The sequence below is a fragment of the Mirounga leonina genome, unplaced genomic scaffold (genome assembly GCF_011800145.1).
Source record: "Mirounga leonina isolate KUSES-001 unplaced genomic scaffold, KU_Mleo_1.0 Mir_53, whole genome shotgun sequence".
Taxonomy (NCBI): domain Eukaryota; kingdom Metazoa; phylum Chordata; class Mammalia; order Carnivora; family Phocidae; genus Mirounga; species Mirounga leonina.
In genome coordinates this window covers 2118442-2132933 of record NW_023270807.1, presented here as the reverse complement: position 1 = coordinate 2132933, position 14492 = coordinate 2118442, and the positions used below count along the sequence as shown (strand labels likewise).

The 14492-nt window shown below is 41.8% G+C and overlaps 2 protein-coding genes across 4 annotated transcripts in view; one reads left to right on the top strand and one right to left on the bottom strand.

Annotated features, from left to right (window-relative positions):
* Nucleotides 1-370: 370 nt before the first annotated feature.
* On the top strand, nucleotides 371-7989 carry TAF11 (TATA-box binding protein associated factor 11). Of its 2 annotated transcripts, XM_034991651.1 has the most exons (5): nucleotides 377-662; nucleotides 3697-3845; nucleotides 6125-6212; nucleotides 6559-6655; nucleotides 7321-7989. In XM_034991651.1, the coding sequence occupies exons 1-5, from the start codon at nucleotides 492-494 to the stop codon at nucleotides 7449-7451; spliced, it is 636 nt and encodes a 211-aa protein (XP_034847542.1). In that variant the 5' UTR covers nucleotides 377-491; the 3' UTR covers nucleotides 7452-7989. The 2 variants fall into 2 exon arrangements, with proteins under 2 accessions (XP_034847543.1, XP_034847542.1); XM_034991652.1 differs by lacking the exon at nucleotides 6559-6655 and having other exon boundaries at nucleotides 371-662; nucleotides 7321-7377.
* Nucleotides 7990-11406: 3417 nt separating this feature from the next.
* UHRF1BP1 (UHRF1 binding protein 1) overlaps nucleotides 11407-14492 on the bottom strand; it is a 68448-nt gene continuing 65362 nt past the window's right edge. For both annotated transcript variants that reach the window (XM_034991648.1, XM_034991650.1), the window contains 3 exons: nucleotides 14100-14208; nucleotides 13868-13974; nucleotides 11407-13259 (listed from right to left, as the gene is read on the bottom strand). In XM_034991648.1, coding sequence (XP_034847539.1) covers nucleotides 13134-13259; nucleotides 13868-13974; nucleotides 14100-14208 — 342 coding nt within the window. In that variant the 3' untranslated portion in view covers nucleotides 11407-13133. The remainder of the gene's footprint in view (nucleotides 13260-13867; nucleotides 13975-14099; nucleotides 14209-14492) is intronic.

The following is a 14492-nucleotide window of genomic DNA, read 5'->3' as shown; positions in this document are numbered from 1 at the left end:
ACAAGTCCACGGTCTCTACCCAATTGAAACGTACGAGGTTGAGTCCCTGCCTAAAAGTTTACCAGATAGCCGCATCCCACGACACGGGCGTACAACGGTAATTGAGTTTTCTCCCGTCCCTAAACTTTACTCTGAAGAAAGTGGACTAAGGAGTTAACTACGTTTTTAGGAAGGCAGAAGGAGGGGAGGAAGTCCTTCAGTAAGCAACACAACTGTCCTTTACAAATGCTGATTTCCCAATGTGGAAGGAAAATCCACAAACTGAATTCTGTACCCTCAATCTTCCCTCTCCAACCGCCACCAAATCAGACTTGAAACAGAGCCCTGAAGTCCTCTGCGCATGCTTCCAACTGTCCCCTCCGAGGAGCCGTAGGAGTGATGTTATCATAGCGCGACAACAGGAAGTAAGCTTGTGGGCTGTTGTATGCCTCTAGGTCGGGAGCTCCAGAGCCTGACAGGACTGCGATCTCTCCCCTCTTTTTCTTGCTGCTATGGATAATGCCTGCGAGTCGCCCACGGAAAAAGGAGGAGAGACAGGGGAGTCAGATGAAACGGCCGCTGCTCCCGGGGGTCCCGGCGCTACCGACACGGACGGAATCCCGGAGGAAACTGACGGGGACGGAGATGGGGATTTGAAAGAAGCCACGGCCGAAGAAGGCGAGGTAGGGAGAGCAGCGTTGATGAGGCCAGAGATTGTTAGTGCTTGCTGGACCGGCTTTCTGGTTGGTCCCTGCCAATCTAAGATAACTGGAACTCACCATGACTCCCTTTAGATCTGCGAAGGTGGGTGGGGAGAGGGAGGAGACAAAACTGTAATGCTGGTTCGGTTCTAGACATCCAGCCATTGGGTTAATACTTTTAATCCCTTAGATATCAAGTCTACTTCTAAGAGAATTTTTTTTAAGTAAACTCTACCCCCAAGGTGGGGCTTGAACTCACGACCGTGAAATCAGGAGCGGCATGTTCTACGCACGAAGGCACCCAGGCGCCCTTAAGGGACTTTGACATAGCCTCTTGGTTTTCCTGGTGAGGAAATTGGGATCTGATGTCACACTAACACTTAGTGCAAGAGCTAGAACCCAGGATTCCTAGTACCCCTTTGACCGAAATATGGTTTCTCCTAGATGTTGCTCAAGCATAACTTTGTCATTATACACTGCAGAATCGTTCAAGGAAGACTTCGAGGGAGTTACTGGATTAGCCACGCTTTTACCCTCTTCAGACATTTAACTACTACCAGTGATCTGGATGCTAATGTCCAGGCTCTCTATAGCATAAATACACCAAACCCATCAGTTGTGCCACCCGAAAAGAGTTCAGCAGTGTTGCCTAACCGAGCATCAGTCGGGGGACCAGAATCTCAGTGTTCTCTCGGTTCCATTTCTAGAGATAGAATCTTGGAGTCTTAGAGCTTCTTCTTAAAGGGATCATGGGGGAGGACATTGGATTAAATAGAAACAGCCTTCCAGAGCATTAAGTTGCATCAAAACATATAAAGTAAGAACTTTTAGAAAAAGAAAAATGTGATGAAACTATTTTAAGAAGGAACCTTTAAAACAGATCTGAAGGACAGAGAAGATTTGAATAATCGTCTCAGTCCCATAAGGAGCTTACTACATGCAGAAATTTGCACCCAACAGAAGATAATTTTTTTTTTATCTGAAACACTTTTTAAAAATTGATCATATAGGGGTGCCTGGGTGGCTCAGTTCGTTAAGCGTCTGCCTTCAGCTCAGGTCATGATCCCAGCGTCCTCGGATGGAGCCCCGCATCGGGCTCCCTGCCCCTGCTCTTGTGCTCTCACTTGCTCTCTCTCCCTCTCAAATAAAATCTTAAAAAAAAAAAAAAAATCATATACCATACCACAAAGAACAACACAAATTCTTAAAAGTAGAAATCAAGGGCGCCTGGGTGGCTCAGTCGTTAAGCGTCTGCCTTCGGCTCAGGTCATGATCCCGGGGTCCTGGGATCGAGTCCCACATCGGGCTCCCTGCTCTGCAGGGAGCCTGCTTCTCCCTCTCCCACTCCCCCGGCTTGTGTTCCTGCTCTCGCTATGTCTCTCTCTGTCAAATAAATAAATGAAATCTTTAAAAAAAAAAAAAAAAAGTAGAAATCAAAACAGGCCACATCCTGTTAGTACAGTGCAATAGACCTAAAATTAACAAAAAAAACTTCTCACCCCCACTCCTCCCAAAAAACTAGCATCTGGATATTTTAAACTATTTTTTAACTAGCCCTTAGATTAAAGAAATAAATAAAGAGAACACTACATTAAATTCTATGGCCTTTAAAAACTTTATTTAAAGAAAATTTCATAGCTTTATATATTTTTATTATTAACGAGATTCTGAAAATAAGCACCTAACTCAAGAAACCAGAAAAAAAAAAACAGAACAGGGGCACCTGGGTGGCTCAGTCGGTTAAGCATCTGCCTTCAGCTGAGGTCGTGATCCCAGGGTCCTGGATTCCAGCCCTAGGTCAGGCTCCCTGCTCAGCAGAGGGCCTGCTTCTCCCTCTCCCTCCCCCTGATTGTGCTCTCTCTCTCAAATAAGTAAAATCTTTAAAATAAATAAATAAATAAATAAAAGAACAGAACCAGAAATATTTGATATTCAAGTTTAGGCCAAATACATTTGAAAATCTAAGAAAAATGGCTTATTTTTAGGGAAAATATAAATCACCAAAACTGAAGCACAGAGAGGTTAGAAAACTTGTATTAAATAGATAACTAGAGAAGAAATTGACAAGTTTTTTAAAGGTATACTGCCTTCACTTTCACCTACCCCCCTCATATTCCTGTATGAGTTCACATGAGTTCCTCTTTAGGAAAAACAGAGGTTAAATCCCATTAATGAGGTTTGTTATGTCTTTTGATTTTATATTAAGGTAGAGGGGGTGAAGTTTGGATTTTGATTTTAATTGCTATTAAACAGACATTAATCTAGCATGAGTAAACCTATGCTAAATGCTTATGTGGGGAGAGAAATAATAAGAGACAAACCTATCTTCAAAAAGTTTTCAGTCTAGCAATGAAAAATAAATATTTGCATGATACAGTAGAATTGAGAGATAGGAAGAAAAGAGCACTACACATGGGAGAAGCTCACTTATAAGTTCCAAATCCAGGGCCGCATGGCTGGCTCAGTCAGTAGAACATGCGACTCTTGATCTCAGGGTCATGAGTTCGAGCCCCATGCTGGGGGTAGAGGTTACTTAAAAAAAATTATTAAAAGTTCCAAATTCAAAGAAACACTGTTTTGATGAGAAGGTGCCTCCTTTTTAATATTCTTTCCAGATGGAATCATCAGCAATAAAGAGATCTATAGATTTAGAGGCAGAAGAGCTGGCTGGATGGAGAGGACTTTTCTGACATCCCCTCTAAAGAATGAGGTCAGGAAAGTGGGCTCAAGGGGGGAGTGGTTTTCATGATCCTTGGCATATCATTTCCTTTGTAAACATACTAGAGCTATGATCATAGCTAAACTGGAACACTGGATTATTTGTCTGGTTTTCTTTCCACAGCTGGGCTATAAACTTCTTTAGGAGAGTGTATCTTACACATAATGATGATACAGCCAGTGTTTGGAACCAAAAAACTATTGAATAATGGGTTTGTTGTGTTGTAATAAGAATGAAGTCTTACCCAAGTCTGGAAAGTAGGCCACGTATATAATGGGGTTTCTTTCATCTTCTCAGCTCAAGAGTCAGGACATCTCAGATTTAACAGCAGTTGAAAGGGAAGACTCATCTTTACTTACTCCTGCAGCCAAAAAAATGAAAATAGATACCAAAGAAAAGAAAGAGAAGAAGCAAAAAGTGGATGAAGATGAGATTCAAAAGATGCAGTAAGTCACTTTCTGATTTTTTTCCCCATTTCAAGGCTCTAACTTGACCATACAAAGTTAATAAATTTTTTTGGCCTTTAAATTTTTTTCCTTTTTTATATTCAAAAGAAAATAAAGCAAATAATACCTTATGTTACATTTTAGAAAACATAAATAAGTAAAAAGAAAAATATCATCTTATCACCAGAGATAAAAACTGTTAATATTTTGGGCGCCTGGGTGGCTCAGATGGTTAAGCGTCTGCCTTCAGCTCAGGTCATGATCCCAGGGTCCTGGGATCGAGTCCCGCATTGGGCTTCCCGCTTCTTGGTAGCCTGCTTCTCCCTCTGTTTCTCTCTGTCTCTCATGAATAAATAAATAAAATCTTTAAAAAAAAAAAAAACTGTCAATATTTTGGTGTATAGTCTCCAAGACACTTTCTATATACATATATATATCTAGAAATAAATTTTTCCAAAGATGTTACTGTTTGTAACCTGTTTTTCACATTATATAGGGTGAGTGTTTTCCATATTAATTATATATCTAGGTCGTAACATTTTTTTAAATGGAAGTAGCTTCATTGTGGTTTTTTGGGTTTTGGGGGGGTTTTTTTGGTTTTTTTTTAAGATTTTATTTTTAAGTAATCTCTATACCCAACATGGGGCTCAAACCCACAACCCCAAGATCAAGAGTCACACGCTCCACCAGACTGAGCCAGCCAGGCACCCCTCATGGTGTTTTCTGATTGTAAAAGATGTATGGGCTCATGCAAATTATTCAGAGAATACAGAAAAATGGAAAAAAATAATTACCTCTAATCCCACCACTAGAGTTAACCCTGGATATATATTTGATTATATACTTCTTCAGACTTGGGGGTGTTTTTGGTTTATTTTGTTGTTGTTGTTGTTGTTTTCAGACTTTTTTTTTTAAGATTTTATTTATTTATTTGACAGAGAGAGAGACAGTGAGAGAAGGAACACAAGCAGGGGGAGTGGGGGAGGGAGAAGCAGGCTTCCCAGGGAGCAGGAAGCCTGATGTGGGGCTCCATCCCAGGACCCTGGGACCATGACCTGAGCCAAAGGCATACACTTAACGACTGAGCCACCCAGGCACCCCTCAGACTTGTTTTTAATGTTTTATACGTATAGCTAAATATTTTGTCAGTAAATATGCCCATAAATCATCAGTTGCAATGGCTGCATTATATTCCATTATGCAGGTGAATAATTTAATCAATCCCTGTAGTTCTTTTTTTTTCTTTTGACATTATAATGAGTATCTTTGAGCACATCTTTGCATACTTGTCTACTTATTTCCTAAATAAACTCCTAGAAGTGAATTGCCAGTTCAAACAGTATGAATATTTTCAAAGGCTCTTCATACACATTTCCAAATGCTTCTCCAGAAAGGTCGTTCCACTTCACACTCTACCAGCAGGTATGAGTTTTTGTCCTCCCATTCTTATTAGTACCATTCTTTATACTATTTGTCTGATTCATGAAAAATGTTATCTTATTTTAGTTTATCATTGTCATTTCTTTAGTTAATAATAGTTAATTTTTTCCTCTGTATTGGCCATTGGTATTTTTGTAAATTCCCTGTTCATGTCCTTTGCTCATTTTCTAAATTAATATAGCCATCTTTTTATTTATTTGAAAGTATTAAGAGTATTAACCCTTTTCCATATATTTTACAAACATTTTCCCCCAAGTCAGTTAATGTTGAAAACTACTGGTTTGAATATAAATTTATGTATCAAATTTTTACCATCAATATGTAGTAAGGTAGAGTTATGGGGAGAGAGAGCCATGTGCTGAAAACAACCTATACAATCTAGATAGTACAGTATACTGTGACCCAACATTGTTGTTTAAGTTTTTGTTCTTAATGAAGTAGAAAGGAAGTTGTGTTTCACTTTTTCTCAAGTTCCTTAAGAGTAGAAACGCTGTGGAACGCCTGGATGGCTCAGTCTGTTGAGCGTCTGTCTGCCTCTGGCTCAGGTCGTGATCCCAGGGTTCTGGGATCAAGCCCTGCATCAGGCTCCCTGCTCTGCGGGAGGCCTGCTTCTCCCTCTGCCTGCCGTTCCCCCTGCTCATGTTCCTTCTCTGTCAAATAAATTTTTAAAAAAAGAGTAAAAATGCTTTATCTTCATTCCTTGTAAGCACCAAACCTAATGCTATTGATCCCTCGAAAATTTATTTTCTAATTGTCTGAGACTTGGTTTCATTGATGTGATAATACATTTTAAGCATTTGTTCTTGTAAGCCAACTTAATTACCTGAATCTTTGTCTAGAATCCTGGTTTCTTCCTTTTCGGAGGAGCAGCTGAACCGTTATGAAATGTATCGCCGGTCAGCTTTCCCTAAGGCAGCCATTAAAAGGGTAAGGATGGACTACCACACTTCATTTCCATCTGATGTGAGAGCTGAACTAGACACAAGAGCTATGTCCATTAGCATTTTGAGTGGGGTGTTAGTCAAGGTGGTGGATCATTCATGCAGGAAAATAAAAATAACATGCCCCTCAATAATCAGTTGGGAGTTTTGTATTCCAGGGATAGGGTCTTAACATATAGGTCAGTATACACCTGAATCCTTGTTTTAATAGTCTTAATTTCAGCATCCAGCCTTTAGCAAACACTTTTTTAGGAAAAAAAAACTCTTAAGGGTACCATGTTCCAAAGCCAGTTCTTGACTATATTAATCATGGTCTTTGTCCTTCTTTCAAGCTGATCCAGTCCATCACGGGCACCTCTGTGTCTCAGAATGTTGTTATTGCTATGTCTGGTATTTCCAAGGTTTTCGTCGGGGAGGTGGTAGAAGAAGGTGAGTATTATTAATACACATACGGGATTGAACCTTTGGGGGTCTTATTTTCAAGAGTATCTATACTAAGGGACCTATTAAACACTGGGGGAGTTTGCATTTGCACTAGTAGTTGACCAAGTTGGGCACCTTGTATTCAGGAGAGCATGACCATTATTCCTCAGAAGTTTTAATACTTAGAGGCAAGGAAGCATCTGGGAAATCTCCTTTCTGGATGCCTGTCCCCAGCCCAGGGTGACAGAAACATACTTCGTACTTTTCTCCAATGGACTTTGCTCATTTCTGTTGCCAAATCAAAGACAAAAGAAAAGCAATCACTGGGGCCTGACCAGTGTGGTATGATGAGTTGTCCCCGATGTTATAGACCCATGGGAGCTGCCCTCTGTCCGTCAAGGAAAGAACCTGGCCGCTGTGTATTGCTAATCTCATCAATGAAATGTTTTATTTTTTTAAGCAGAAGTTATGTTTTAAACTATTGCCTATGATAAAGCCTGATAGGATATACTAAAGCTAACCTAATGTGTTTTATAGCATTCTCTAAAGAAGGGAGTGTTATGGTTTCCTTAGCAAGCTTCAGAAGGGTTAATGAAAATTACAGGATTCAAATGGATTATGTAATATGAAGTTCTTTGACAACGAAACTTTTCTTCTTGTCCTCTATTTAGCACTGGATGTGTGTGAGAAGTGGGGAGAAATGCCACCACTCCAACCCAAACATATGAGGGAGGCTGTTCGGAGGTTAAAATCCAAGGGGCAGATCCCCAACTCAAAGCACAAAAAAATCATCTTCTTCTAGACCAAAGCCTAGAAAGGCCTGGTACTGAAGGAAGAAGCGCTGGTTCCAGACCTGCTGCTGCATGAGACTTTTGCACTGGTGCTTTAGTATCTCAGTCCTCCAAGGATTCCATGATGATTTTAATGTCTTTCTTGGAACTCTGATATTCATCGCATCTCAAAGGCATGCAGCCTGTTTCATACTTGCCTTGACTACATATTGGGACTTCTTTGGGCATTTTGAGGCATTGACCTGTTTCTTGGCCAGTTGGAAGAAGGTACGTGGGCCGTAAGCATCTTCTAGACAAGGAAGCTGCTTTCAGAGAGAAAACCTTTCCAGGAGAGCTTTGACGGTTTCACACTGAAGCATGTAGTTGCTATGACTTAGGTTGTTTCTTCCATCTGGGTTTTAAGTAGATGAAACAACCAGAAACTTTTGACTTGAGATACTCTACCACGAAAAACACAGTGAAAGCAAGAGTAGTGGAAAAGTTTGTCCCCGTAAACATGTAAAGTTCTATGGATTTTGGTGAGTGATCATTAAACTGTTTTCCAACGTGCCATATGTGTGTTTTCTGTCTAGCTGGTTGGAATGGGGAGAAGTTCATCATTCTTCTCCGGTGTCAGAATAAAATTAGTCTTGGGTTTTTTTGAAAATTTGAGCCCTTCCCATTTTCTGTTAGAACCATTAGAATTTTATCTCATAAAAGAGTACTTAAACCACTTAAAAATAATGTAAAAGCCCATATATTTCAGGTTCCTATAAAGAGATATACCACAACCAGTGTTTAGTAAGTTTAATTTGCTTTTTTCAGGTGGTTCACAGAACCAGTACACTCAAGGTTTGATTAGATAATGCAACATTAAAATTTCCCAACACTGACCAGTATATTCCAGTTCATCAGATACATTCTCATTGTTTTCCTCAAATAGAGGGGAATGGAGTGACCTTTTATTGACAGTGATTAGAAGTAATAAGGCTACTGTATATAATTGGCAATCCCCAAGAATTCTTTCCTCTGTCATTCAGTGTCATAGGGAGAAGAGGTTTTTTTTTTTTTTTTTTAAGATTTTATTTATTTATCTGACAGAGAAAGATACAGCGAGAGAGGGAACACAAACGGGGAGTGGGAGAGGGAGAAGCAGACTCCCCGCCGAGCAGGGAGCCCGATGCGGGACTCGATCCTGGGACTCCAGGATCATGACCTGAGCCGAAGGCAGTCGCTTAACCAACTGAGCCACCCAGGCGCCCGGGAGAAGAGTTTTGAAGCTGTTCTCTTTTGAAGCTTTCCTGAGCATGTCTTAAAAGATGCCAGTTCTGTTTAGCACCCTGATGGAGGGGAAACAGCTTGGACTCAAAAAGTACAGCAAATCCGACTTTGAGTATCTTACATTAAAACCCATGGCTTTAAACATATATTTAGCTAGTGGAGAAGACACTTCAGTGGGACATTCCACGAAGAAATGTTCTAAGACTCAGGCTAAATCTTAACCGGATAATAAACTAAGGGGGGAGAAAAAAAGGCAGATAGTCTCTCAGCTCTAACAAATTTTTTTTTAACAATTACAGGAACTACACCTATTGCAATTTGAGATAGTGGATAAGGCTGAAACTTATAAGTAACAAGGGAGAAAGATCACATCATGAGTCTAGCCATTTAGCAAAACCTCACAGTTTAAGGTTCTTCCAAGAGTGTTTCTCCTTGTGTCTGTTGGGAGAGATAGGGAAAATAATCCCCACTCAACAACAGCTTCCATCCATACCTATCCAGAGGTGAAGGGGGATATTCCTACTCTAGTAGAAGGTAGGAGAAGATCTAGGTGAGGGCTGTAGTCTCTGGAAGGATGGTACATCACACCAGCTTCTCTCGAAACGGTAATGACTACGGTAAATCACAAGGTCAGGACAGCTTTTACAGTTCTCAAATAACCAAATGTCATTCTACTAGCAGTGCAGCAATGTTCGTTTGCACAGTTTTGTGATGTTACTGTAACTGATTTTAGAAGTTTAGGCAAGTATTAAATGAGAAAAAACTAACCCTTAGTGTAAAGGTTTAGAATGGCAGATTCCCATATCACTATGGCAATATTGAAACGACCTGCTTTCCACTACCCCCCTGAACTAGGCTAAGGGGAAACTAATGTAAATGGATTAAATGAGAGCATTTAAATTCTGGGGTATGTTGAGGGGTAGTGTTTATCCCTTGTATATTCCGTACACAGAAACTGTTCCTTTGAGAACCATGAAAGGGTACATCAAGTCTGAGGACCATGGCAAAATGAGGGTCAGATTACAGAATACAGCAAAAGCAGCCGTCACAAGAATAGAACCCATTCCTTCAGTCTTAAGTCAAAGAAATGAGGTTAATTATTCCAGTGAGTTGAAAAATTTGAGATCAATAACCATCCCTGCAGCTCAGCTAAGAGATACTTAAACTAAAGCCTACCTCCAGTACATCCATGTAAACAGGAAATCTCGACAATCATAGATGATACATAGTTGGAAATGCTTCACAGCTGAAATGGTGATGTGCAGCAGCTGAGGTCTTTGACGGGTAGTGGTGCTATCACTCCAGACATTTTCTTGAGGTATTGTTATTTCTTGTTCACAGAGTCTTAGAGCTCCAAGGCAGAAATCATAAGCAGTCCAAAGTACTATTTTCCTTCCTTTTTTTTTCTTTACATTTATCCTGAGAACTACCAACCAGTTCACATTTCTTCATTATGCAAGTCTTTCCCCCAGCGAACAGGAGTATGAAGTTACACAAGAGGATTGTTAACTAAAATTTCCTGGGACAATGACCCCTATACCACATTTTCTGCAGGAGGATTTCAAGACACAATAGCCAAGGATGCCACGTAGGAAAGTCAGAAATTCTAGGGCTCCATCTGTCACATGGTCAAGAACTCCAGAGAGCCTAGAAACCAGACTGAACTCTGGCCATTAAAGGGGTTAGCCTGGATGTTTGCCAGATTTGTTTGTATCGCCGACCAGCAAGCACAAGCTTAAAGTGAAGGTATACCAAGCAATGCCCATTAGGCATTTTCTTTGCATGGAGGGATACCAGAGGGACATGGTGTGGGTGGGGTTGGGGGGGGGGGAGGAGGGGAGGGAAAAAGAATCAGAATGTGATTTTAAACCAATTCGGGTGAGTCTAAGTTTGAATAATTCTGTTTTCTGGCTACTGATCTCCTTCCACAAGGCCTCCTCTAAGAACATTAGCAAGGCCATACTTGAGAGGACGAGTGATCCATTTTGTTCAACACTATGCCTTCCAAAGGAGCACTAAGGGGGAGTGTGTGGAGGAACACAGTTACCGTCTCACTGTGTTTCACCAAATAGCCCTAGTTTTCCATAATTCCGTTGGAAGGCCATTATACAAGGATTCCTCTTAAACCTTCGCCACCCAAACATAGCCTCTGCCAGCATCACTTCTCGGACAATGAGCTCTTTAACTTTCTAATTTGCCAGGAGAAGTGCTTTCTTGTACTTAAGGCTATGAGGTTGAGCCCCAGAGCTAGAATTTCAGGACTTGGTGAGCATGGCCTTCCTCTTGACCGGGTATCTGATCTCACACTACCCTCAGCTTTTATCTTTCCAGAGTTGGAGCTAACATTTTAAACTTGTGTCCTCATGTGGAAGTATCTCCACTCCCTGATAATTTTTGCTATTCTCTGGACCTTTCGTCCCTTCACCATATATTCTGTAAATAAGGTCACTAGAAGTGCATAGATAATGTAAGCCATTAAAATGGTGTTCTATGAGGTCCTGTGTTCTGTGTTGTCTCCATGAGCCCTTCCTGATGGTGCAGTCGGGCTTCGAGCCAGAGCAGCCAGCACACTGACCCCTCATTCCCCTCAGCAATGGTTAGGTTACCTTGCTGAGTTCTAGCAGAGCTTGCTGCCTTGCTGATTCTTCTATTACTTTACACTTCCCTAGACTGAACCTCACCTGTCATTTTCCTGTGTCGTCACAGCCAGGCTTGTGGGCCTTCTGTGGTTTTGCTTTTTTTTTTTTTTTAAATCCCTTCTGGTTTACCTTTCACTGCCTAAAAGTAGTGACATTTGACTGCATTATAATTTCCTACTTCCAGGTAATTTATAAAAATCCTAAGTAAGGTTAAACCAAGCATCCACCCACAGGGAACTTCCCCTGTTAGCATTATCTCCAAAAAGATGTTTATTCTTAAGTCTCTAAGTTGTTTCCTAAGCACGACAAAGTATTCCTGTATCTCATAGTAACTGGTGTTTTTAAAGTTGCTTTAAGTGAAGAACCTTGACAAAAGTTCTTTAGAAGTCTGAACAAATTATATCTTGTTGTTTCTTGAATGCATGTTTCTTTTTATCCTCAAAAAAACTAGAATATGCAAGTCAGGCATGATTTCCCATAAAGGAAAACATTTATCTTTCCTCCAATATGTCATGTCTGATTAAGACTTCAGTGACACCAGTAAATCACTAATTTTACATCTTGCCAATTGAAGGTGAGTTAGCTGATGAACTTCTGTCCAATCAACACAGCTTGAAGTATATTACAGAGCAGTATGGATGAAGGTAGAATGCTGAGGAAGAATTAGGTAGGAAAGAAAGAGGGGGAAAATCATTCTTTCATGGGGCAAGGGGAAAGCCTAGCTAGGTTGAAGGGTTTTTGTTTTGTTTTTTTACTTAAGTCAAAATTACATGATTTTAAAAAGCCACAGTGATAGAGGAGTATGAGAGGCAACAAGTTGAGATGTTTACGTTACAGTTGAAAACACATTTTCAGCTCCCAAACGACCAAGTGCAAAGGAGAGTGCTGGTAGAAAGTCCCAGTGCTGGGAGAGCAGACGTGCCGGGAGCCCGGGGAGACAGAGGAATCAGTCCTGAAGCGCAGCTGTGAAGGCAGGCAGGCCTCTGGGCAGGCAACAGTGGGCTCGGCACAGGCTCCCCTAGTGATTCTTACCACGTCATACCTTCAGCCTGGCTCAGTGAATACTGATTTAAATTTCAAATAATGTTATAGAAGGGAAAGATACAACTGAGCCACTACTGTTTACTTTCTACCACAGCATCACAATGATGAAAGTGTAACAGAAAAGAACCTTAACCCTGAAAAATCTGATTGTAGTATCAGCCAAGATGGCATAAGCTTGGCTCCCTTTCCAAAAAAAGGCGGCATCCAGGTCTCCCTTACTCTTGTGCCTCTCCTGGCTCCCGCCTCGCTGGCTATTTCCTGTTCCACTCTACTACCATGGCCAAAGCTCAGGCCGAGGGCTTTTCAGGTCTGCTACAGGAAGCTCTGGGACGTAGAATCTTTGGTGGCTCTGCGGGTGACTGAGGAGGTGGGTACTTTCTCTTGTTCGCACAGGCTGTAGAGAAAGCAAATGTCTCTGCCATGAAACCAGGTGGTGAAATGGCCCGACAGTGTCGACAAGATTCCACCTAGTGTGCAGAGAGCCAGAAGGCTTTATGTAGGCAAGACCTGATGCTTGAGCCACACGCAAAGCTGCCCGCAATTTCCTAGAACGTGGCCGTGCTTTGCCCTGTCTTCCACCCAAGTCAGAACAGCTGGTGGAAAGGACACCCCAACAAGTGGGCTGAGCACTCCCCAGGCCCTCTGGCATCCTTAGCAGACTTCTTCAGTGCTGGCCGGTGCCTTCTGTCACAGGTGGTGCTATTGCTGGTGATCTCCTCTCTCCTTGGTAAGATGGCTGAGCCACTGCTATCAGAGCTCAAAGAGGGGGTTATATTTCCTAATCTCCTGAAGCAGTCTTTCTTTCTCCTGGTTGGCATCGGCCAATGCTTGTTTAGTTTCTATGAGTTCCTTTTGTAGGGTAGGCAATTCTTGCACCTGGGGAACAATAACAAATTTACAGTTAATAAATAACATGCCTTGCAAAAACACCTGATAAGGGAACAAGAACTCAGAGTTCAAGCAGAAAAATCCACAAATTTGGTTACTGATCAAGAGAATACAACCAGATCTTTCTAAAAGCCTAATTGGGGCAACCTGGGTGGCTCAGTCGTTAAGCGTCTGACTTCGGCTCAGGTCATGATCCCAGGGTCCTGGGATGGAGCCCTGCATCGGGCTCCTTGCTCAGCGGGAAGCCTGCTTCTCCCTCTCCCACTCCCCCTACTTGTGTTCCTGTTCTCTCGGTCTCTCTCTGTCAAATAAATAAATAAAATCTTTAAAAAAAATAAAAGCCTAATCCTGTCTTCAGAGTTCATCAGTTATAAGGACAGCAACAGTAGAATATATGATCAGCAACCCTTCACCTACAGTTCCTGACCTATATCCCCTAGTAAGCACTTCTAGAAGTTGCTGCTAGGTGACAGGAGCCCAAACCACCCAGCTATACACAGCACAGGCAACCTTTTCAGCCCTCTGAGTTTTACCAGCTTCTGTAATTACAGCCACTAAGGGTCTGTGGGAAAGGTACTGTTCAGTTGGGTCCTCACCTGCTGTCCAAAAGCTTCTTCTGTGGGCATCAGAAACATCTGTTCTTTGGGGGGCTGCCTCTTCTCACTTTCAGATCCTTCAGATGATGGTCTGTCTTGAGCAGCAGCTGGAAAAAAGTAAAGGTTCTAAATGACAAACTCCTGCCAACATGCAAACAATTCCTAGTTATCATCTATCCCTTTATGGGAGAAAAAAGGCAGAGAAGCCAGGAGGCTGACGAGCTCCACTCACCGTCTATGTGGAAAACACCATCATCACCCCGCTTCAGCACAAGGTGCTCCATGGCCAAAGTGATGGGGATAGGGCCTGGAGATGTCGGATAGATGGGGGGGGTATCATCCTGCAGGGAAGAGGGAACTCACATGATGCCCCCAACCAGCTCAGAGCAATTCAGGTAACAACCCTTGCTTCTACCATCCAGCCTGAAGCAGTGTTATGCCATTATGTATCCATACATTCTTACAAGGTACAGAAGCAGAACTGAGTCTCTCCTATTCTGGAGATGGTCAAACTGAGGGCCAGATAACCTAATGGGCTTATTTATACATAGTCATGCTGCATGCCAGAGACAAGGTCAGGGCTAGTGACAAGGTCTCTTCACCTAAATCCAGAACACTTTGATAC

Bases quoted from the DNA above. Each gene is read 5' to 3' on its own strand.
- TAF11 (XM_034991651.1), top strand. From the start codon at position 492: ATGGATAATGCCTGCGAGTCGCCCACGGAAAAAGGAGGAGAGACAGGG. The intron at 663-3,696 runs GTAGGGAGAGCA...TCATCTTCTCAG, and splicing joins CCACGGCCGAAGAAGGCGAG to CTCAAGAGTCAGGACATCTC. The intron at 6,656-7,320 runs GTGAGTATTATT...TCCTCTATTTAG, and splicing joins CGGGGAGGTGGTAGAAGAAG to CACTGGATGTGTGTGAGAAG.